At 49.8% G+C, this 25,037-nt stretch overlaps 1 protein-coding gene across 1 annotated transcript in view; it reads left to right on the forward strand.

The window, feature by feature from the left end:
* The window catches only part of SLIT3 (slit guidance ligand 3), a 598,696-nt gene that overhangs the window by 498,065 nt on the left and 75,594 nt on the right, over window positions 1-25,037 (forward strand). The window contains exons 13-16 of the mRNA XM_023259788.2: window positions 9,711-9,854; window positions 10,997-11,160; window positions 21,311-21,461; window positions 22,430-22,504. Coding sequence (XP_023115556.2) covers window positions 9,711-9,854; window positions 10,997-11,160; window positions 21,311-21,461; window positions 22,430-22,504 — 534 coding nt within the window. The remainder of the gene's footprint in view (window positions 1-9,710; window positions 9,855-10,996; window positions 11,161-21,310; window positions 21,462-22,429; window positions 22,505-25,037) is intronic.

Raw genomic sequence — 25,037 nt, forward strand, 5'->3', positions numbered from 1 at the left:
AGAAAAATGTCATTGCATGCATTAAGGAGAAATCTAGCATGCATCAAAGTGCCTAGCAGAGCGCATGGCATGTTGCAAAGATTCAATAAATGCATGGGTTTTGGGGGAGTTTATTTCTGGGGGGGGTTGCATATTTTTTAAAAAAGGAAATGTCTCCCAGCTTGGAGCAGACAGCAGTGACGATATTAATAGAACTCACAGGATTTGCATGGGCCAGGAACTCTAGTTTAATCTCACCAAAATTTTGAGCAAATGGAATGGAATAGCTGGGAGTAAACTAGGAGTAAAGACAAAGCATCCCTGCCTTGCGCGTGACCAGGAGTTGACACAACTCAGGCAAGCTTGCTCTCCAGAAAGAAGCAGCAACTGCAGCCGTCATTGGGCTTTGACCTGCCGCTGAGCTGTTGGAAAGCAGGTCCTGATTAGATCTAATTTAGCGTCCAGCCCGCTGTAGATTGGATTTCTCCTTGTTAGACTGGAGACACTCTGATAAGAAGGCTCTGATTAGAATACCCTGGTAGTCTGGGTAATTTCCTCTCCTTTGACTCCAAGGCTTTTTGTAAGAGGTTCGTGTTTATTTCTCTCTCCCTGTTTCTCAAATTATTGGTGCATCACAAAGCCAAGCTGTCTCTGCCACGTGAAGCGATCTCGGATATTTCCTCTGTGGCACAACTCACGGTGTTGTCGGTAGTAAAGGGGGTACATTGTAGTTGTCCTGCCTGCGCCCCCTTGTCCCATTGTTCCACATTTTCCAGCCATCCTGCCAGATTTTCCCAGGCCCTGCATGTACTCAGTCCTCCTGGGTCCCGTTCTTGAGATGCTTATTACAGCAGATGGTCAACACTGAGAATAGAATATCTCAGGCTTCAGAGTTTCTTGGAGGCCACTAAAAATGGGCTACATGGAAACACTTAAAAGTCCTGGGAATGATCCCCTAAACCCGATGCCCTGTCCTCTGGGTGTCAGCCTCCAAAGAGTCACCTCCTTTTGTTTAAGTTCCAGAATTTTAGAGGTCAAAGGAACATCAGGGCTCCAAGCACAGTCTCCTACCCAGCTAGTGCAGAACCCCCTCCCACGCCCTCTGTGACAAATTTTTCTATCTGTTCTTGCTGATGGTGTCTGTGATAAGTCATCATTGTGTACTTAGAAAGTTAGGCAGTTCTTTCTTATACTAAAGCTCAGTAATGGCTTCTGGGGAAACTCAGAAAAGGCTATTCTCAAAATCTTCAAAGGTTTCAAAGTAACTAGTATGTCTCCCTGTAATTAATCCTAAACAGGTTCCATTCCTGCAGACATTCATGGTATAAACACACATTCATTGGTCATTATTTATCAGCAGTGACAGTCCTTATTTATCTTTGGGGGTGTGCGTGGTGGTCTGTATGCCCATCCCTCCTTAAAACAGAGTGCTGGGAAGTGAGTCCCACACCCATTTGGACAAGAAGTATGTTAGACACTGCCTGCTAATGTGCTGAGAACTGAAATATCCCATGTGAAGATGTCTCAGAATGTAAGGTTAGGACAAGATATGTCACATGCTCCCAGGTCCAGGGATGGGAGCAGCTGGATTACCAGAGAACTGACCCTTCTCCTGGCTGTGCCCATCCCTTTCCTCACCAGAAACTTTAGCTCAGAGGTCGACCTCTCCCAAAACAAGAAAAGCCGTCAGTGCGTCTCTAGAGCCATCACTTTCCCCTCTGACGGGCAGCTGCAAGGTGTGCTGTCCCAGCTCCCCCAGGAAATAAAGAGCATTCATTTAGTGCTCATTGATTGCATGGCAGATGCGTAGGAAAGTGGCCCGAGTAGGGCAGGCGGTCCTTTGAGGTAGAAGCCTTCACGTAAATGCTGGGCAGTCAATGTTAAGCCTGCTCCAGGAGGTCTGAACCCAAACCAGACTGCCTTTGGGCTAGAATAAGTTAAGACAACCCAGGCACCTGTTGTTTGATTTTCTTGGAAGGCAGACAAGACCCTTTGAGAATCTTGGAGTCTGCCAAGCAACATGCCAATTACAGGGCAGTGAGCAAAACTCCACCCCCGTAGCTCACTTTTCCTCACCAGCTGTTTCGCAAGTATTACTACTGCTGCTAATTACTTAATATGCTCCAGAACCCGTGCCAAAGCAATGTTATGTGCTTGTATGCTTCTCTGGTCTACGCAACAGTGCTAAGAGGAAGGTATTGTGAAAAGGCCCATTTTACAGATGGGGAAACTGAGGCATCGAAAGGTTAAGTAACATGGCCATTGTCTTTCAGCGTGTAAGCGATGGAGCGTTGGCATCCAGGCAGGCTAATTCTAGAGTCCGTGCAAGAGACTTCTGCTTCAGGCCCTGTCACAGGCAGATCTGCAGAACTAGTTCTGTTATCCACAGAGCAAGAGTTCCTCACAGGCTCGTGCCAAGGAGGAGGTACTGCTGAACCGACTGTTTCTGGTTCCTTTCGTTATGCCTCAGTATCCGTCACAGGCTGCTGTCTCCCTGGGACTTCCTCTGGCCCCTTGTCATCCCACTAACCCCTGTGAGAGGGCATGAAGGAGCTGCCCGTCTGTAAAGACTGGGTTAAGGGCAGATGGTGAGAACTTCCCAGCAGTGGAAGCAGACTTACTTTGTGATGCACTTTTGAGGGAGGGCTTCTTCCCTTCCTTGTGCGCCCAGGGCTTCCCAAGGGAGGCCTTCAGGGAGATGTAAAATCTGGAGTCATCCCATGCTTGGCCATTGAGTGAATGATTCACCCCTCTTAAAGGACCAGTTGGTAACCAGAAGGCAAGTGACCACCCTGGTAGCTGTTGAGGGAGGGAAGGAGCAAGCCAGGTCACACTAGGGGAGGCCTTTGATCCCCCAATAGCAGGTGATGGCTGCCGTGTCCAGTCTCTCAGAATCTCCGCTTCCCTCTGCTTGCACCCTATTCCTACAGTTCTCCTCTGTCTGTGGACTCCAGGGAGGTCCTGTTTTTCAGACAGGCCATCCAATGGCATTGCTACATTTGCAGTTTCCTGGGCATTAGGAATCACCATGACAACCCACAGCCTGTGACCAGCAGTGCAGCCATTATTGGGAGGGAATGGAAGAGTCTTCTTTGTCCCTAGTTGGGCCTGGGATGGTTCCTCCTGTTTCCTCTCCTGAGTGTTGAGCCTGACGTGGCCCAGAGCAAGACTGGGCAGCGTTAGGGTTTCTTGACCTCGTGGCACCAGATATCACCAGGCTTCTCCCATTGTCTGGCCTCAGTAGGTTCCTGAATGTCAAAGTAAATTCCCCATATCATATGGTAATGATGAGAACATAGTATCTGTGCTAAGGCAAGAGAGTAGGTCTTATTAAAATTAATGTGTAAAAAAAAAAGTCAGGAGCACCTGGGTGGCTCAGTCAGTTAAGCGTCTGACTTCAGTTCAGGTCATGATCTCACGGCTTGTGGGTTCGAGCCCCACGTTGGGCTCTGTGCTGACAGCTCAGAGCCTGGAGCCTGCTTGGGATTCTGTGTCTCCCTCTCTCTCTGCTCCTCCACCTCTCTCTCTCTTTCTCTCTCTCTCAAAAATAAATACATTAAAAAATCTTTTTTAAAAGTTCAGGATGACAGAGGGTTAATTCTGGAGAAATTTAAAAAAAGAAAAAAGAGGAAGACATTAATGAGAGAGGTTTGACTCTGTGTCCTGCAGCTTAATCAGGGGTCCAAGATACCTCCCCAGATTGGTGTCCTCACGAATAGTTTATGCCAATGCATAATGGTGGTAAATACTCACAGGGAGAGACCTTTTTCTGAGGAGGAGCAATAGAAAAAATGCCAGGCAGTTATTGGTACCGTTTTTCTCCTCCGTATCTACATCTGAGTATTTATAAAACAAACTGACTCCCCAGCCTTGTGTTAGGAAAAGGAAGCTCCCCAAAGCACCTGCCCCCTTGGCAGGAGCCTGGGCCAGCTTTCCATCTCATGGTCTTTCCTGCAAGGACTTGACTAATTTCCAGGAAGAGGGTCACTATGCTCTCTCTTGGCACCAGTTTTCTGAGCAAACCTTGTACTCTGGAGTTTAGAATATGCTTTTGGCATTTCCAGACAAATACCACTCAAGTAGGAGTGGCAACATAACCGCTGTCTTCCACAGACCCACGGGCAGGTGTGGAGAGTATAAATACCACCCAGAACGTTAGCTCTGGGCCACTGAATCAACATGTGAATTGCTAGAGTTGCCAAGGTGATTTTAATGCAATTTATCATTAAAGCTGACTCCCGATGTTTGTGTTTTTCCGAACTGTGCAGCGAAGGCCTGTGAGCTCTGTGGGAATCTTCACTGAGGAGGAGATGTGGGCAAGGACAGTAGCTAAAAATGGGGTCTCAGTGGTCTTCTGCCCTGTTGGCCTTTTTAGAGAAAGTGGGTGTGGTAGGGCCTTTTCACTGATGAGGGTGGACCTCATCTCCCTCCTGTGGTTCTTCTCTCTGTATCTCCTGGACCTTGAAGGAAGGAAGCTGCCAGCTGCTCCTGTGTTGAGAGCATCTGGGACCTTTCTGGCCAGGGCAGGCCGGGTCCCCGAGCAGGAGGACTTGAGTCACAAGAGCCCTCCTTAGCCCAGACCCAGGGTATTTCACTGCCCCCTCTACAAGCTCCAGCTCTGTGGTTCTCTGTGGCTTATTTCCTGCCTGGCCTTTTCTGAAGGCAATGGTTCTGGAAAGGATTATCTCTTAGCAGCATCGTTATGTTGATTATTCAGTGGACTGAGTGCTAATACCTCTTGACATGGAACATATGTGGAAGCTGCACGTGCTCATGGAAGAGGGGTTGGGAGAAGGCCTCGTAGGGCTGACACTTGGAAGTAAATATAGAAGGTGATGTCTGTGCACTCCTGCTGGATGTGCCATTCTCCTTAATCCCCTCTGAAGGGAGCGTGGCTTTTTGTTTTGTTATGTTGTAGAATCGTCACTAGCTTAATGGGAGTGGCCACAGAAAACATACTGCCATCTCCTCCCATCAGCATTGGGTGATTCCCAAGGTCCATTAATGGGCATCAGGGTGGCATAATGGGTGGGAGCAAAGCCTTTGTGCTAAGATAACATGGATCCACTTCTCAAACTGCCACTTACTACTGTGCAACTTTGGTCACTGGTACTTAAGTTTTCTGCGTCCCAACAGTTTTCTGTGTCATCTGTCCAATGGAGATAACACTTACTCTCTAGTGGGGACATTCAGTGGGTTAGTGTTTGTAAGGTGGTTGGTGGGTGTTTGATCATACATCATGCTTGTTACATGTTACGTCGTGTGGTCCTGATGTTCATCTGGCCTGTCCATCTCAGCCCTTCTCTTTTCTTTTGCTTATAAAACCTTCAAAAGAGGTTCTTTGGGAGGTGGGTCTGGGAGCAGGTGGCCCCAAAAGATGGCTGGATTTGCTTCTGGGGGAAATATTTATGAGCACAAGATGCCCTCAACCCCCAACTCACTGGATCCAACAAGAGATCAAGCTGAAGGTCTAGTTGGGATGTCAAAGTTTTGGCTTTGAATACCAGGCAGCCTTTCAAATGAGGCAACCTGGAGCATCTCATCTTGCATGAGGGTTGCTGCTGTCTCTGCTTCATCACTGTCCCCTGATCTGCCCAGGGTAGAGTGAGAATTCAGAGGAGCCACGCATACTGCTCCCAAGTCAGCATGTGGTTAATGATCGCTGAAGGTTGAAATGCTGCTTCGTGTGTGTGTGTGAGCCCCTCAGTGAAGAACCTTCCACTTTGTGCCAATGGCAGTTTGGTGAGCATCCCAAAAAGCATCCCATCTCCAACAACTTGGTGCCAAGTCCTTCCTAAGAGTTGGCAGGATTCCTGATCGCTCCAGACAACCAAACGGCGAGCAGTCTTCCTGACCCAACCAGACCTCTGCCCACCTGGTGCATTCCATGCCCAGGTGCATTCCAAAGCTAGCAAAAATAACCACTCCCAGAGACCAGGAACATGCTTCACTGAGCATGGAAGAAAGAGTATGGATTCTCTGTGGTGGATAAAAGCTGAGGTCTGGAGTCAGGCTGGTATGTTTCACTTGCTGCTTGGTCAAATCTGCCACCACTTGGACCCTCAGTTTCCACACCAGCAAAATGAGGACAATCTTAGTGCTGCTGTGAGGCTGAAATAAAATACTGCATGGAAAGTGCTTTGGAAAACGCTTGGCACGGGGCTGCACAGAGCCGTGGTCCCTAGAGATGTCACTGCATTATTAGTATCATTTCAGCAGCTGCACTGCTGTTGTTCCTCAAAGGGAGATGAAATAGGACAGACCCAGCAGCCTTGAGGGGAAAAAGAGGGAAAATCGATCTCTCCAGGGAAAGAGACAGAAGGCCTGTCTTCAGGAGTTCTTATGGAAATGCTGAACCCCATTACAAATAGTTGTTTACTCTCTGTTTGCTCCACAGCATGTTTTTTCAATTCCCCTCCAACTCTTGTCCATGTACCAGGTAGCTCAGGGATCCTTTCGTGGAAGACAGATGGAGTTGAGTAGCTGCCAGCCTTCCTCCCAAAGGAGAGAGGACAGAAGGACGGGCTGTTAGATCTTGCTGGTGCTAGGGATCAGTGAGGCTGTCCTCAGCATCTAAATCGGGATAAGCAGCTTAATTTTATCTCTTCCTGCACCTACGTGTCTTGCCTTAGGGAGCCAAGCATCCTGGGAGGGAGGGAGTGACCAAGAGACTGTGCCCTTTTGTATTTCCGCCTGCTCCCTGCTTCATGCACTCTGTGCCTCATGCTGTCTTTGCCTAGTAATTCCGCCAGCCTGGGGTGTTTTGATGCCTTCCATCTTTGAGATAACACCCCATGCTAAGACATCTAGAAGTAGTAGGGAACAAGGAAAAGCATTTGGATCAGAAAAAGAAGCCTCAGTAGTTCTGATGAGTGAGGAGGGTTGCCCCCAGGAGCACGCAGATTGGCTACCCTTTCAAGGCAGGTCAGAGTCACCACTGCTCTATCCCTGGGGGCTCTGTCTTTGTCCAGGGTCTAGCGTTCCCCAGAACTGCAGCTGGGCTCTTTAATCTGCACTAGGGTCTCAGGTATGAGTGCCCACTCAGGCAAGACAGGCGAAGAAGCTGGTGAAAGGCACGCTAGGGAAGAGTGAGGACTGTGGCAAACAGGGAGCATGGGTCCTATCAAAAGGGGACAGCCACCCCATAGCTGCCTCCAGTGGACTCCATGTTGCTAGAATTTCTGAAATTTTTTTCCAAGAGGAAATAGAAATCTGGTGTGTGTGTGTGTGTGTGCGTGTGTGTGTGTGTGTGTGTGTGTGTGTGTGTGAGAGAGAGAGAGAGAGAGAGAGAGAGAGAGAGAGAGAGAGAGAGAGGGAGGGAGAGGGAGAGGGAGGGAGGCAGGGAGAGGGAGAGAAATTTCCCAATTTTAAAACACTGGGAGGGTGAATGAACAGATTTGCATGTGGGATGTCACAATATATTGCAGGGAAGATTCTTTCTTCAGGGCATCAGATTGGTACCTCTGACTTGGTCTCTTTACTGAATTGTTCAGTATTTCCTAGCAAAGGGATCCCCTCTTAAGGCCCTGAATATCAAGGTTTGGAATAAATCATTTACCATGCACTTTATTTTCCTTTGTAAACAAGCACACCAAACACCCATGTGTGAAGGGTCCATTCCTGCCCCGTGGGTGCTTAGCCCTGCTGGGTCCCTCCGGCTTTTCTCCCTGTTTCTTTGCCCCTTGGTGTCCTCCTTGGAATGTCCCCAGAATGGATTGACCTTGACTAAAATGCAATCTATAAAGCACAGGACATTCTTGGGGGGGAATGCCACTGGGGGATAGACAGATGGGTGGGGTATATAAGGTGTTCGTAAAGAAAAAAGTGCACCCTCCAGAGACATCAGTTCTCGTAACTACCTCCAGCATGTTCCCTGGAAACGCATGCAACCTTGACCAAGCCACCACATTCTCAGCCTCAGTTCTGTCACCTAAACTTGGGAGGCTGGCTGTACCCATCTGCCTAGGTTACCGTGAGAACAATTGGATGTCAGGAAAGCACTTTGGAAAACAACAAGAGTATTCTAGCTTTTCTCTACTGCAAGGCAGGAGGACATCTGTGCGAACCCTTGGGACCCTGCCCATTATTAGCCAGATTAAACACGCAGCTCTTGTACTTGTCACTGCCACAGCTGCCTGCCTGCACGCAGGCTGCAGGGGCCCCACTGGGAGGATGGGCCTCCAGCAAGGGAGAGGTGCTATAGAAGGCTGAGCTCCCAGGGGCAACCCCCCATCACCAACTCAAGTCCCCTAGACCCTGGCATCAGAGCCTGTGGAGGCCAGCCCATTACGAGTCTCCTGGGCCACTCTCCACGAGAGAAGCTCTGAGCCAGCCTTGAAAGAGAAATGTTAAAAATTTAACATTTTTATTGGTTCGTCTAATTCTCCTCTCCCCTATGTTTATTGACGAGGGAATGAGAAATGATTTTATACTAGTTAAGAGGGTACAAACAGTTGGTCTAGGATCATAAAGGAAATTCTCAGGACTCAGATTTGCTTGACTTGCCAGCCCCATGCTGGAGAACTCTTCTATAACCCTCATGGCATCACCTATGCTGGACCAGAGTTTCACCTGAAAGGCAGCTTCTTTTGATGCTTTTTTTTTTTTTTTTTTTTTTGGTGGAGGGAGGGGTATGCAGATCTAAAACCAGGGAAGACAGGTGCCACCTTAGAGTGTGGTCCCCTGGAGTTGTGTACGGGGTTGGGTATATTTCATAATAAATGCTTGTTGCTGAGCACCAAGAATAAAGGGAATGAAAGTGATGTCATCTGTGACATCAGGGCTTACAGTCATCATAGGTAGGAGGCCAGTGGTAAACAAGGACAAACACCCTGTGATCACAAATGGAGAGAAGTACTATGAAGAAAATAAACTGGAGCTAGGAGAGACAGTCATGGGGGGCTGGGGGTCTTGCTGTAGGTGAGGGGATCAGGGCAGGCCTTTCTAGGGAGGTGACATTTAAGCTGATATGTGGGGGAGGAGAAGGAACCACCTTATGAAAGGTGGTAAAGAACGTGTTCAAAGGACCTGGGCCAAAATGCTTATGGGGGCGTTTGAGGAACGAAGTGTAGTGAGCAGGGATGCATGGAGGAGGGGAAAGGGGTAGAGCTTGGATCACACGGGGCTCCATCCATGTTGCGTGTGTGGGAGCACGTGCATGTGTGTCAGAGACAGAGAATGTGTATGTGCACACACCCATGCTTGCCCGTGGATGTATCTTTTCCCGGGAGGATTGGATGACCTATAACTTCCATCACATTTCCAATGGGATCAGTGATTTCACAGAACTCTAAGAAGACTTCTGAATCAAAATTGCCCTTCGTCAGTCAACTAAAGCTTTGAAACAGTTGTGCCAAATGAATTTTTTTCCCCCATTCCTGGAAGCTCTGTGTTCTAAAGCAGAAAGTCAAGCATGTGTGCTGCCATTTCCAGGCTTCCTCTGAGGGCCTGGGTACCAGGGAAGGCTGCGGGGGATTTCAGTATGTGGCCCAGTATCCTCTGTAGCTGGTGTACAAGTGCCTGGACATGTTTGGAGTTTCGGTGGCCGCGGGAATGCAAGAACCCCCCCGCCCCCACACACACATACTCTAGCGGCAGGGGCCCATGGCTCTCAGGAGAGCATTAGGCTGTCTCTGGAGGAGAGCTCTGACGCCTGTCTCCTGCATGTGCAGCCCTTGCTCCGTGGGTGACTCCCAGGATCAGTGAGTCACTGGCCTCTCTTGTGCTTACAGCCTCCTCAATGCCAACAAGATCAACTGCCTGCGAGTGAACACGTTTCAGGACCTGCAGAACCTCAATCTGCTCTCTCTGTATGACAACAAGCTGCAGACCATCAGCAAGGGACTCTTTGCCCCTCTGCAGGCCATCCAGACCCTGTGAGTATGCCCCCTCAAATGCCAGCACACGTGCAGGCAGCCAGTGACCCCAAACACCCAGGCACAGACAGCCCCCAAAATGAAGGCTAGGTGAGCGTGTCCCAGAGCATGTCTGGAGGCTGCGGTGAGAATGGCCGTAAGCTCACCTGTACCCGGTGCTCAACACTTGGCTGAGCACTTTCCCCGTGTTCAAACCTTTAGATCTCACAGCAACCCTGTGAGGTAGGTGTTGTGAAGATCCCTCATTTCTAGGTGAGCAAACCAATGGGCAGAGAGGTTAAGTAACTTACTCAAAGTTGCACAGCTAGTAAGAAACAGGATTCGAACAGGCTCCCCTGCTCGCTTAACCACTGTACTCTGAGCAGGCCCCATCTCTGCTAATAGCCCGATCCTCCCCACCAACACCCCGCACCACCCTGCAAAATCAACCCTCTGCTACAGGCACTCGGAATTTTTCACCTTCCCTTCAGGAAGCACTTCCTCACTGCAGAGGATCATAAATAACTCCGTTAGATAAATAACACCTGAGGACAGATCTCAGCCCATCCCAGGCCTGACCATGAACCTGGGGCTTCTGGATGTCTTCTAAGTCACCTGGCACTTACTGCCCCTAGCCAGAGACAGGCGCCGATAAAGAGCTGAGAACAGCTGCTGCGTGTTGAACACCGACCATGCGCTGAGCGCTGCGCTGGCCCTGTGGAGTTTTCTTATAAGCCGGGCAGAGCCGGACCCACGGTGCTGCCCTGGTGATGATGAGGGTAACAGCAATACCCACTGCTGTATGTGGAACACCCACCATGAGCCAGTCACCCTGCCAGCTGCTTTATGTGCCTGGCGTTGCTGAGCTTAGAGAAATAAAATCCAGGCTGCTGTAAGCACATACCCTGAGCCTGTGACTTTGCCCATCACCGCTGGTGTGGGTCAGAATCGAGGTGAGTGGTGGGTCCTGCCCCAGGTCAGGAGAGCAAGGAGATGGCACCAGCTGATGCCAGCCACACCTGTGACCCCCTCTGGCACATAGCAGGCCTCAGGCCCCACCTGCTCTGCGTTCTGCCCGATGAGGAGGGGCCCAGCGCCAGGCACAGTGGCGGTGGAGAGTGGCACCCCGGGTCACTCCTGATCAATTCTCATCCCTCTCGCAGCCACTTAGCCCAAAACCCATTTGTGTGCGACTGCCACTTGAAGTGGCTGGCCGATTACCTGCAGGACAACCCCATCGAGACGAGCGGGGCCCGCTGCAGCAGCCCGCGCCGGCTGGCCAACAAACGCATCAGCCAGATCAAGAGCAAGAAGTTCCGCTGCTCAGGTAATCAGGTTACGGGGCTGGGCCCCACCTTCCGACTCAGTACTGCAGCCCCAGAGAGGCCAGTAATCCAATCTGGAGGACAGCGAGCGCTGTAATGGCTCCTAGGGAGCATCTTTGCAAATTAAATTGGGAAAATTCAGTTAGTCCTGCAGAAAACCAATTACCTTATGGATTTAAAATAAAACACACGCACACACAATAAAAGCATGGGGTGGGGCGGGGGGTGGTGCACAATTTCAGGAGAGACAGAACCCAGGTGGCAGCCTATCTCCAGGGTCAGGTGGAAGCTAGGGGAGGGGCAGCCTTTACACACGTGCCTTTTAGAGGATGCGATTTATTTTCTTTGAGTCTCCAAAGCGTGCTCCCCAAGTGGCAGATAGGGAAAGAAATGGGTCCCAGGCCAGGCTGCAAGCAGCATGTAATGTTGGGAGGCTCCCATCCCCTCTAAGACCACCTTTGGTACAGCCCTCAGACCACAGTTTGTTACAGATTTCACAGACATTAGCTAGCTGTCTCCTCCACCCTAGACTGGTATAGTCTGTTCATGGAGAAAACAGCAAAGAGTTGTGCTCTCTAGGAAAGCAAAGCCTCAAACCAGTTTCCAAGCTCGTTCTGGAATCCTTCCTCCCTACCGCACCCAGGAAAGACACTGGGGGTGAATGCCAGAGGGGTTCTCAGGTCATCTTGAAAAGAGAAGTAGCTGTCCTTGACCTGATAGCTAGATAAACAGGCAGTTAAAAATGGCGAGCATTTGTGCCATTTGCTACTGGAAAAAAATCACCACACTGCCTTGTGCTCCCAATGGTGAGAGATTGATGGTATAATGTGCTGAGATGGGTTGGTGCCAACCGTCACAATCTGTGTGTCAGCAAGAGCCCTTCTTCTCCCCTGCCCAAGAGCATCTTATGTAAGCGACTTCTCCCAGGGAGAATGACAGCATGGTTACCGGTCGCTGGGAGAAGAGCAGCAGACAGACTTCTCCTTTCATGTTGTTCTTGGCCTCTAAGTCAAATCCTTTAGTCCACGTCTCCAGAGTGATAAACTTTAGCTATTTTATCTTCTTCAATAGAACCTAATACCTCGAGAGGGCTTGGAGATACCACAGGGACTTTGTGGCAAAATGAGGCGTTGGTCCCAATTTGCCTGCCTCAGAATAACAATGTCAGTTTCTTACTTGTGATGAACTCTGTGCTGAGTGCATCTAGTTTGACTTGGTTCTTCCACTAGTCCTGTGAGATCACCCGGAGGAGTCCTCATTCTGCAGCTGAGGGAGCCAGGGACTCAGAGGTAAAGGGCACCCCATGGTCACAGCAAGCAAACAGTGGAGGCAACCCCCAGGTCTGGCTCATTCCTCGACACCACGCAGCATGTAGGAGAGAAGGAGCACTGGGAAAACAGTCCAACTGCTTGGATGACTCTCTTCCTAGTCTATGGTCCTACCCCCACTCCCCAAAACTCTTTCCTTAAGTTCCTTCTTGGGCCAGCAGCATCTCTGGGAGGGAAACCCTCTCCCAGCCCTGGAGTGTCACCTGAGGCACAACCATCCTTCCTCAGGGCCTTTCTCATAATGCACACCTCTTCTTCCCTCTGTCCCCTCTGTTCCTATCCAAGTCTGGGAGTGGGGGGGGAGCTGACTTAATTAGCTGTAACAAGCAGTTGTGCCCCAGAAGAGGGGGCGATAAGAAGCAGGGGAAGGCAGAGTGCCATCTCCCAGCCCCAACCCCTCAGGCTCACAGGGGACCCGTCAGGAGCTCAAGGATTTGTGTTGATGCCAAGACCATGGGGCCACACAAAACAGGAGGGGGATCGGCCCAGGGTCTGAGGATGGCATCTCCCGGAGACAAAATCTTGGCAGGTGCCTAGGAATGACTGTGGGCTGGGACTAGGGGTGGCAGGATGAGGGTACAGATGGAATGAAGTAGGAGAAAGAAAATAGCAAGCTGACCTAGGGGACAGTAACACATAGTTCTCTTGCTGTGCCACTACCTGCCTACCTTTGCATGGGAGAGATCCTGGCTGCTTTTCCTGCGGAGGGCAGGAGTGCTTGGAAATTTTAAAAAGAAACAGAAGCACAGGGTTCTTGGATTGACCCTGTCTAAAAGATTTTTTTTTAAATCAATACTAAGCAGATTATTCCTGTAAAGGTAGGGAATGTCAGAGCTGATGCCTGACAGATAGCATTCTATGTGCCATTATTTCATGTAGCTGCAGAGAAGAGAGGTAGAGAGACCTACTGGTGAGTATCAAAGGCCTTGGATTTGACAGACACTGGGGTCCAGGCCCGCCTTGGCTTTAGGGGATACAGAAGCCATAGGTCTAAAGCTTTGTGTTTCCAGGAAGCTCCAGAAGGAGGGTCAGGTGATGCATACTGGAGTTGACAGATAATAACTCTGCATTTTACTTTCCCCTAAAAGCACCCCCATTGCAAAGACAGCTGATGTAATTAGAAGCCAATTTGAGGGCTGCTCCTGCAATGCATAAAGCCCCTCCTTAGGCAGGGCGTCTGGTTCCCAGCTGCCCTGTGTCTGCCTCTATCAGCTGCATCCGCCGCCCTGGGCAGCAGTATCTGGTTAGAGGTGAATGCTGCCAGCTGGGGTAATCTGACCATCAGATTAAGTCCCCCTGAAAAGCCGCCGTCTGGCTGCCTGGGACCCCAAGTCCATCCTCAGGGGAGCACTTGGCAGTTGGAAGATATCTTCCATCACACCTCCTTCCTTTGTGTGTAGCGATCTGTTGGCAAGAAGAAATTCACAGTGAAAAGTACAGAGGGTGATGACACAATATGAGAAAAGATGGCCAATAGCAAGATACTGCTCAGGTCATCACAGAGTTTTAGAGAACTCAGAATTCACACAGTCCCTGCTAGAAATGAAGAAATTGAGGCCTACACAGCAGGAAAGTATTGTCTGAGGTTATAGAGTAGGATTTTCAAGATGAGATCTGAAACCCAGGACATTCAATGTGCTGCGAAGATTTTCTCTCTTGTCCCTCCTTTTTGTTGTTGTTGTTGAGGGAAATCAAAGAGAAGGGTTAAAGGCTTGGGGGCAGGGGCACGAAAGGGATGGATTTTTCCTGCTCTGGTACCAAGGCCCTGATCCAACTTGAATGTGAAATCCCAACAACCAGGGTGTTACAGAGCCCTGCATGTCCAGACATCAGAGCAGAGTTGAGACTAGAGTACAACGGCCACTCTAGCTGGTCAGATGGGAGGGCTTTGAAAGAGGTCAGACCTGGGGCTGTGGAGTGACCTTGACTCACTGGTCAACCATTGCAGATAACCTATGCACTGTCAAGATGCTGTGACCATCTCGCCCCAAAAACACATTGTAGGGGAACAGTGACTCCGTTCCTCCTGTCAGAGGCCAAGAGCAGGGAGGATCCCAGTCACCTGGCCCTGACTTCTGGTCTGTTCAAGAAGTACATATCTCCTCCCAGTGGCTTGGGAGGAAGTTCATAAAAACTGTCGCTGATCTGTTGCAGATAGGGACATGGAGACTGGACGCCCTCACCTGGTCCCATGGCACCCAGAAAGTTTGGTTGTTGGTCCCTCCACCCACTGCCATGATTCACAACCATGGAGGAAATCTGCAATCAGGAAGGACCCTAGAATCTGGTGTCTTCCCCCTTTCCTTCCTTCTCTTAGTCTGAAAGAGACTACTCATCGTGATGGGAACTGGTCACTGTTCTCAGACAGTTGTGACTGTAGGTTTTCCAGTCCCAAATGCAGGGCCCCATTGGCTTTCCCATCTTTTTCCTTGGCTAGGGACGTGTATTTTCTTTTGATACCATACCCCGCCCCCGCCTTCTCCATTACATGTTGAGTCATCTGGAATGAATGTCTGTCAGCCAGAGGGTTTCTGGGGGTCCTTGAAGGATACTGAGGAAATTTCTGAGGTATGGAATATGAAAGGGGCTTTTCCTAAAGAAGAGCATTGCAGCTTCGTTAGGCCACTGGGAGTTGTGGCTTGTCTCTTCATGCAAGGGGCTGGGGGAACAGACTGTTATGGATCCACTGTGCTGTGGGGATGGGCCCCAGGATGCAGAGTGTGCAGAAGCTGCTTCTGCTAAGTGTGATGTCTTGGCAGATCAGTGGTACGATCAAGCGGGATTTAGAGGTTCTGTTCAGGCCCGTGATATGACCGGAGACATCTGCGGTCATAACCCATTGTGCCCTGATTCTCCTGAGCAGGGGTGTCCAGTAGTCTCCCGCCCGATCTCCTCCCTTTCCCCTGTGACTGCCCCAGGGCGGGGTCCAAGGGCAGTGGGGCTCCTGTCTTCAGAAGTGTTCCTGTGGAACCCTGCTCCTGGTACTAATCACGCTCCGTGGGGGCCTGCTCCGGCTTCCGCTTCTCCACGCTGCTTCCTCTGAGCGCTCCTGTCCTCTCTCTGACGCTGCTTCCTGACCTTGATTCTGACCAGTCGCCGCGGGGCTTTCCTTTGTGCTTGATCTAACCATGTGGTGGAACGATGGAAACGGAACATGGTTCTGTCAAGCACCGCGGAAAGCTCCGCGCTCTCCTGCAGCATGGCCCGCCGCCACCGCCACCACCGCTGGACATCTTCTCTGCTCTGGAGCACCGCAGCCCGCCATCTGCCAGACCCACCTCTCCTGGTCTAGCCTCACGGAGGGCGGGGGGCGGGAGCCTCGGAGGATCCGCAGAGACCTCCACCTCCAGGTAGCGGATACGGGCTGAAATGGGTTTGGAGGAGCACACTGGGGACAAGCTAAGATCTAGAACCACATCTCCTACCCCAGATGGAGGCATCACCCCCTCCCCCAGGCTACTCTGGATGCCGGCCAAAGGGTAAAGTAGCTAGGCTGAAGCTCAGAAACCACTGTTTTTCTTCTGTTCAAAGAGAACAGGTACACCCAAGGCCTGTGCCCCGTCATTTCATGGAAAAGTCCCAGTGCAAGGTCATCTTCCCAAGTGGTAGCTAACCCAAAGGTCATACTGCTTTGTGACCTACTCCCTCTCCTCTATCTTTACCAGAAGCATCGGGGATAAATGTGAGCATGAGAATTAGTGAGAGTGGCATGAGTCTGAGACTTTGGATTTAACTCGCACCTCCTCCTGGACCCAACCCCCACTCCTCATGAGTACATTGGCCCTGGTCCCCATGTAGCCTAAAGTCCAGGCTGTTATCTTGACCTTCCGGGAACAGTTAACATGTGGCCCAAGAGCTGGGCTCCTCACATGGAGCTAGTCCAGTGCCACACGAGGGCTGTGCAGAGATCTGCTATCTCTGATAATCAAGAGAGGGATCTTGGCAACCCCCGTTCTGTTTGTTTCTTAGTAAATCCTAGGCTCAGTGTAACTAGAAGATTGTGGTTTTGGTTCATGCCATGAAGTCTGTGTCCCACCCCAAATGAGAGAAAGCCATGCTGGGAACCAAATCCTGGCATAGGCCTGGAAGCCAGCTCTGGCCTCTCATGGTAACATGTGACTTGACTGTCTCCCTCAGGTCACCCCTCAGAGCCAGGGCCCAGCCGTTGCTGAGTAACAGAGTCCTGTTGGCCTTTCTGGATGCTTTTACCATTTACTGAGTGCTTACTCTAGGTCAGGTGCTGAACTATTTCGATCATTACCTTGTTTTAATTTTTACAACAACCTTATAAGTCCCATTTCACAGATGAGGATATCAAGTCAGAGAGGTTAACTAACTTGCCCAGGCTCAGATGGCTGCTCTTTCCAGCTATAATACTCACCCTTCCTAGCTACGGACAGTCTCATCGCCTTGAATTAGAAAATGAAAAAGAATGATAAGATTGACTTGAATGGATAGGGAGTTGAAAAACATTTTAACACTCCCCCTCAAGCTTGCTTCTGTTAATGGAAAAAAAGTTGAGTAAGCACATGAGCAAGCAGTGCTGTTTGAATGGCTCCTCCCTCCAGCATGGATATACCAAGATCCATTTGGTACACAACAAATCCCTGATCCTGGAGCAGTCCCCTATCCTGAACAGAGGGGGCATTCTGAGTGCCTTGGCACTGCCCCCACCATGACAGGGGCCAGGCCTCTGGTCCACAATGGCACCTTCACGGGCACCTCCCTGGTTCTGCAGCAGCAGGCTTGTGACCAGGCAGTGCCCAGCTGCAGGCCATGGGCATTTCCCTCTGGTTTCAGGCAGATGGCTGCATTCATAATAGACTGTGATGGGGATAGCTTACGAGGACAGCTGTCTGCCCAACTGATCACCAAACTCCTGGTAAAACAGTTGACATTTTCTAGTCACTGGTATCTAGTCCCCCAGCCTTTGCCCATGAGTGGATAACTGTGTGCCTGGCAATGTTCTCTTGATTCCATTCCTTACTTACAACCCTTTGCTTGTCCACGTGGCTCTCTCTTCAAGCTGACGATCTCCCCCCCAATTCCTCTTTCTGCTCCTTTCCTCCTTTCATCCCACCCACGTTAGGGATATTGGAGGTAGAAGAGGAGAGCTCTGGACACACGTGCATTGGCAGGGCCATGGTCATCAGATAACAGTGAATCTGTGACTTTCATTCGACAAACTGGTTGCCCAAAGAATGACACAAATCCAGACCGCTAAGGACAGCAGCCATCCTGGGCCCAGCACTGGCCTCTGCAGCCAAACCCATCCACAGAGTGGGAGCTGTGGCTCCCTACCTGCCCCAATCCCATGACCATCCAGATGTTAAGTACATGCTCTCCTGGGAAGTGGCCACAGGGCAGGGATTCGTAATAAAATCTCATTGCTATGGATTTCCACCCCCTGGTCTATTAAAGCTCTCTGTGATCACGTACCAAGTGTCGTTGTTCTGAGCTGCCCGCGTAGAGGGAGGAGGGCTACAGGGGCAGGAACAGGCGAAATGCCAGATGACATCAGCTCTCCCATGACCCATTTCAGCCGGGGTTTTGTTTTATGGTCCTTCTTCAAGTCCTCCGAGATCTCTGCTGTCTGAACTCTCCCCAAAGAGAAGAAGCAGCGGCCTCTTCAGTTACTCCCCTCCTCCTAAGTATTTCTGGCAGTGACAAATATGCATTGAGATTGAAATTGACTTTTAAAGCTCTGGAAAAGTTAAAAATACTTTTGGGTAGTTATGAGCATTAGGCATAACAAATGGCTCCGAGAAACCCAGGGTAGTTTCGGTAATGAAATATGAAGTGATGGGGGTGGCATTTCAGGCTGCCTCTGACTGGGGAAGGAACTCTTTGGGTTACGTGCAAACGCCGTTATTAACATTTCTGGCTGCCACTCAAATAAAATATCACACTCCGACCCCCTCATTACTACAAACCAGGGCAATAACAAAAACAGCAGGGGGGGGATGCTGGAAAGAACATATTAGTCCATTGAATCTAATTGCAAAATCATTTCATTAAAATGGGTCAGCGGTTCCATCGCAGAGGTCCACCAGTTATAATCTAACTATACTACAGAGAGCGATTCCTGCTAACTACAGACGCCCTCACCTTGATTAAAACGAAAACGCATTTAATCGGCGGCAGTCCCCAGCCACAGCCCAGCCAGGGTACATCTTCAAGCTCATCGTGTTGAAGAGCAGCACACTGTGCTCCCTCCTGTCTTTCAGAGGCATTTGATCAGTGCCCAGGGTTCCTCCACTTTGCAGGGATTCCATTGTAGACACCTTCTGAAAGAAAAATATATGCATATGTGCAAAATGCCCCTTCACGCCATCACCGTGTAGAACCACTGGCAGGGAGCAAGAGAAGATTGTCATTTAGCAGGGTTTGCAAGATGAAATTCATCCAGGACACAGCATGCTGATGTGTCTGGAGGAAGATGGCCCAGGTCAGAGTTATTCAGTGGGAGGGATCCTGGCAAGCCAAGGGCAAGAGATTTGCATAATGCATTGGATTAGGAAGCAGCCCAAATAACTGCGGGGATACGTGCTCAGATTGTGCTCACACAAGCCTGGGAGTGGAAGGGTGGGATGAAGGAGGGGGACAAGGAGGGAGCAGAGGGAAAGGTCCAGGCCTCTGATACTCTGTCTTAAGTAGAAGACACTTCAGAATCAGAGACTTCATTCCCAGTCAGGAATTGGCATAGGGTGATAAGGTGAGGGGGAAGAAACCAAGAGCATGGAAGATGTCTGCTTCCTGCCTCCCATAGCCCTCTGCAGGAAAGTGCCAACCAATCTACCTCTGCCAAGTTGGACTTTATGATCAGTTCTAGAAGGACTGGAATAAAGGTTTTGTCAAAATGCACATCTGCAGGAAAGCATAGTATTAATCACACAAGCCTTGGCTTCAGCCTGACTGGGTTCATCCCTCTGTCATATATCAATTGACCTGAGAGCCCCAGTTTTCTCTTCTAGAAAATGGACTCACAATGATCTCGAGAGTGTTGCAGGGATCAAATGGACTTACTCATTTGAAGTTTGATGAATAGTGCCTCGTTCATGGTCTGTGCTCCATAAATGTCAGCTATTATCACTAGCTACACTGATATTTTAATGGCCTCTGATATGCCAAATATTCCACTAAGTTCTTGAAAGCAATAGTAGTAGAATCATAGATATTTATACGATTCTTTACCCTTCCCCAGAGACTCTTCACTGCCTCGCTCTTCCTTGCATTTTCACGACCACCCCTGTGAGATAGGGGCAAGTACTAGATTCCCATTTTACATGTGGACAGACTGAGGCTAGTGAGTGCCAGAGCCTGGACAAACCCACTACTGCTAAAACTTCTGAGCTGCTAGTGCCCCACGTTGCCCCTAATGCAGATAAGATCACCAAGGTCTGTCTCAACCAGTTAAGCGCTCCAGTGATGTCCATGTTCTCTGAAACACTTTCAGAAATACTTACAGGACAACTGATGTGCTATTACACCTCGGGCAAACATGGACCAAGCCCATGTTTTGTACCTAGCATGGTGCTAATGAAACGTTGGCCCCTGCCAACTAGCTGGTGGCTGGTAGAAGAGCCAGGGTTTCCCCAGTCACCTCCACTGTGATTGCTGGTCTCACGAGGTTTGCCCAGGTACCAAGCAAGGGATTATTTCCAATCAATAAAGCAGTACCCCTGGACATCTTGTGAGACATCACTTATTGATACTGTTGCCATTACTGTGTGACCTCAGGAGAAAGTCAATGTCAAAAAAATAAATCTTAGTTCCAGCTAAGAACTGGCCTTTCACTGTGGTTGAACAGAGCTTATTCTCAAAAGATCGGGCAAATCATTTGGACCCTCACAAGAGCTGTGCTTGTCTTGACAGTTTTTAAATGTTAATTTATTACTACTGTGTTTTTTTTTTAAATTTTTTTCAACGTTTTTTATTTATTTTTGGGACAGAGAGAGAGACAGAGCATGAACAGGGGAGGGGCAGAGAGAGAGGGAGACACAGAATCGGAAACAGGCTCCAGGCTCTGAGCCATCAGCCCAGAGCCTGACGCGGGGCTCGAACTCACGGACTGCGAGATCGTGAGATTGTGACCTGGCTGAAGTCGGACGCTTAACCGACTGCGCCACCCAGGCGCCCCTATTACTACTGTGTTTTTAAAGAGGATCATCAGGCAACTCTGAGCCAAATTCCCGAGCGTTAGGGCAGTGGGCTTCAAATCCCCAGGTCCCCAACCCTCGTTATTGGCTTCAATGGTGAAATCTAGTGTCAACAGTCATTGACCACCATATGCTGGGCCTCCTTTATTGTTTCCTTACTTGCTTGAAGATAACTGAGTGTGAATCCCCCTCCCTTACCTCATCCTCACCCTGACAGCCCTCATCAAAACCCCATCAGAATCTCTTCATTTGGACTTTCATGGACATTTAGACAGTCCACAGATGATGGGCATCATGGACTCAGTACTCTCCACCCCAAATTATAAGACAAATTCTGCACACATGCACCTAAGAGCATTTCTCTGAGGAGAGCATAAGTTTGCATCAGCTTCTCAAAAAGGTCCGTGACCCACCAAAGCTTAAGAGCCCACAGAGCTTGAGCCTGGTTTCCCAGAGGACTGAAATCATGAATGACAAAGACCAAATGGAAAGTGGGGATCTGGGGTAGAGAGGACACCAGCAAGGTGGCCACGCATGAAGGCAATGCTGTCACTGGGCCCTCCCCACCACCACCCCACCACGTGCCTCCCCATCCCCCTGCCAACAACCTCAGCTGGGCCAGGAGCCCCAGTGGTCCTGACGCCCCCCTCTTTGGCCCCGCCTAGGCTCAGAGGATTACCGCAGCAGGTTCAGCAGCGAGTGCTTCATGGACCTTGTGTGCCCTGAGAAGTGCCGCTGTGAGGGCACCATTGTGGACTGCTCCAACCAGAAGCTGGCCCGCATCCCAAGCCACCTCCCTGAATACGTCACTGATCTGTAAGTACTACCTGGGCTGGAACTCCCTACATGTCCCCACACCCAATCACCCTGAACCAGCCCAAGCAGGGTCCTCTGGAGGCAGCTCCCTCCCGGCTCAGTCACATGGGCACTCCGTGGCTGTCCTCTGCATCCTTGGCACAGGATAAACACCTAAGCATCCCCACCCCGCTCCCCAGGAATAGCTTCCTCAAACATAAAGACAGTCCATTCATTATACAAATATTTTCTGAACACCCTCCGTGAGCCAGACACTGTGCTAGGCCCATCAGCCTCCACAATGAACAAAGCAGATGGTCCCCCCAGTTCCTTACTAAGCTTACAATATAATAGAAAGATGGCTATAAGTAATTGTCAAAAGCGAGAAAACACTAAAATGATTAGATCTATCTGAGCCTCCAATTATCCATGCTAATAAAAGGATGTGTTGGTTGGTCCACAAATGGAAGAGCTAAAAAGCTACAGCATGGTCGGGGTGAGGGCACAGCATGTGCGGAACCAACACACCTGGGTCTGAGTCCGGTCTTCTCCAAGTTTCCTCACATCAAGCATGTTGCTTCTCAGGTCTGAGTGTCCGATTCTTAGCTATAAAATGGAAGTGATGGTGCCTACCTCCTAGGGGGGTTAAGAGGATCAAGTAAGAGAATGCAAAGCACAGAATTCATATTGAACCATGCATGGCATGGGCAAACCCGGCATAAATGATGGTGGTCTTCATTATTAGTGTTGTTAGTGTGAGGGTTCTCTTTGACTTTACACATCCCAGGGGCACACAGTGAGGCAGCGCCTTTCGGCCCCTCCTTCTCTCTGACTTTTCCCCAGCTCCGCTGACCTCAGCTGAGTGTGAGGTCCTGGTGTCAATTCAGCTCAAGCCATGGGGGAGCTGTGGGAGGGTCCCATGGAGGGCAGCAAAGGAGGTGCCCCATCCTCAGCTATCCCACTACCTTGTCTGCTTATTTCCCATGCAGGCGGCTGAACGACAATGACATATCTGTCCTAGAGGCCACTGGGATCTTCAAGAAGTTGCCCAACCTGCGGAAAATGTAAGTCAGCCTCGGGAACTTAGCAGCAGCCTCCAGGCCCTGGCCAGGGTCTGTCCTGCAGACTACAGCCGTGTGCCAAGGCATTGGTGGCCCCCTCACCTCTGCTCCAGCCCTTCTCAGCCTCCTCCTGACCCCACACTGGGCATGTATTTAGAAGTAGGACAGGAAGGCACAGCCATACAGAGACAGACCAAATTGAAACTTCACTGTTTTTACATTGTCAGTTATTCTGCAGATCATGCATTCTACAGCATCCCTAAGTCTCCAGGTCCCCTCTGTTCATCCTGATCCCCCACACCCAACACCTACCCCAAGGAGGGTTAAGAGGGACTCAGGTAAGGTCCAGCAATGGAACTCAGAGGTCTAGGGTGCACATCACTTCGTACTTTTTACAAGGTGACAGGTGAAAGGTCTGTTTCTAGATGGCCTCTAGAGGCTTCTGCATTAGACCTTGGAGCAGAAATGCCAGATGTCTTGTATGCCGAGCTGCAGTCTCGGTGTCCCCGGGCCTGAGTGGAGCCTGACATCAGGCAAAGGGTCCACGTGCTTATGCTGGCTTCTCCAATGCCATGGCTGCCTGTCCTCATAACCCTCTCCCTGCCTAGGAGTTTGGGCCAGACAAGAATAATGTGGCTGAGCTAAGGGAGTATTTGTCCCGGGCCAGGGGCCACATTCCCTGCCTCATGCACATCATCTCATGAAGACCTTATATACCTGCCTGCTGCTGCTTCACACTCCTTTGTGTGGCTGAGGAGGCTGGCAGGGCTCAAAGAGGTTTTATGACTTGTCTGAGACCATACAGCCAATAAATGTCAGAGTTGGCACTCATACGTGGGTTCATCTGTCATCGCACTAATGTGCAGGTGGGCTCGCTTCCCTTCATCCTCCCTTCCCACGTGCCCTAGCAGAGGAACCAGCACACATGGGAACTCTCTACCATCTAACTCCCTTCTCCTTGGCCCCTCTCCCTACTCTCACCCCAGAGTCCATATCTCCTGGCCCCAGAGTTGGGTTTGCCTGTGGAACAAAGGAAATACAATTAAGCTTCATTACTCACAAATCCCATATTTGCTAATTGGCTTACTCACTGAAACTTATTTGTAATCTCAAAATCAATACAGTGCTTTCATACTCATTTGTAGACATGGACGGAACAGCAAAAAACTTTGAGCCCCCTACACGCATGTTCTCAGCTGAAATCAAAAATGGCCACGCATGCTCTGATTTCTTGTTGCGGCTCTCGGACTGTAAATAGGTGTCCTTTTCACAGTATATTTGGTGCCACGTCCTTTCACATGTTTATGCTTTTTGTCAGTGATTTTGCTATTTAAAGGGCCCTAGTTTTAGATCTTTGCATAGTGCTGAAGTGCTATCTAGCCTTCCTAAGCACAAGAAGGCTGTGATGTGCCTTATGGAGAAAATGCGTGTTACATAGCTTTGTTCAGACATGAGTTATAGGGCTGTAGGCTGTGAGAACAATGTAAATAAATCAACGGTGTATATTAAAATAAGGTGTCTTTAAGCAGAAACACATATCAAACAATGTTATGTATTGATCAGCTGATGAAAGTGTTGTGACCAGAGACTCACAGTAACCTAACCCTGTATTTCCCCTAGGAGCAATGGTTCAGCATTCCCTAATTCATTTTTCCCCAGTGACTTTATAGAATATAGCCACCATGAATAATGGGAACTGACTGTAACCCTTAATTTTTGTCTTGTTCTTCAGTCTTCCCCCCCCATCAGTCCCCTGCAGGCAAAGAGGAGAAAGACCTTCCCCTGCCCCGTGCAGTACCCTCCTCCTTCCCTCCCTGCCCACGGCCACCACCTTGCCCATGGCCTGGCAACTGCTCTGTAACTGGGAGCAGTAGCACTCTGAAGGGACAGATGAGAGAGGGACACATGTGGGTCCTGGTGAGGATTGTGGCTGCCTGTGTGTCAAGCTTCAGAGGCCAAGCATAGACATCACCCATCACCTGCAAGGAAATGCCCTTTTGAATTCAAACTTGAGAAAGGTGTGCTTTTTTAAACCTCAAAACAGAAACTTCCATGTATATGGAGATAAGGCAGGTATTAAAATGAGTAAGGCTAGCCAAGTACATATCTGCACAGTAAACAGGATCAAGTAGTATTTGCTTCCATAAAGAAATATTACGCCCACACACACCATGTTCAGTGGAGCTCATGCACTTTGAGTCGATCTTTCATCTTCCCATTTGTAACAGGGATGGGAGAACAGAGAACCATTTCTGTGCACCAAGAAAACAATAGCACAAACACAATGATAAGTGGCAACCAACTCCTAGCATCCACATCCAAGCAACAAGAGAGTAGTGGGGACTATGACAAAACACAGACCCAGTTCTCGCCCAAGGAGGCACCGGTTCCTTGGCTTGTCCCAGTATTTGCCTTGCTGGAATGAAGCTCAGGGTTGCCAGATAATCCCTTCAGCAGCCAGAAATCCATGTGTGGGGAAAGAACAGACCTGTGTTTCTTCCGAGTTCAGCTCTGTCCGTCTCCTGCTGTGTGACCC

This window comes from Felis catus, chromosome A1, assembly GCF_018350175.1.
Source record: "Felis catus isolate Fca126 chromosome A1, F.catus_Fca126_mat1.0, whole genome shotgun sequence".
Lineage (NCBI taxonomy): Eukaryota > Metazoa > Chordata > Mammalia > Carnivora > Felidae > Felis > Felis catus.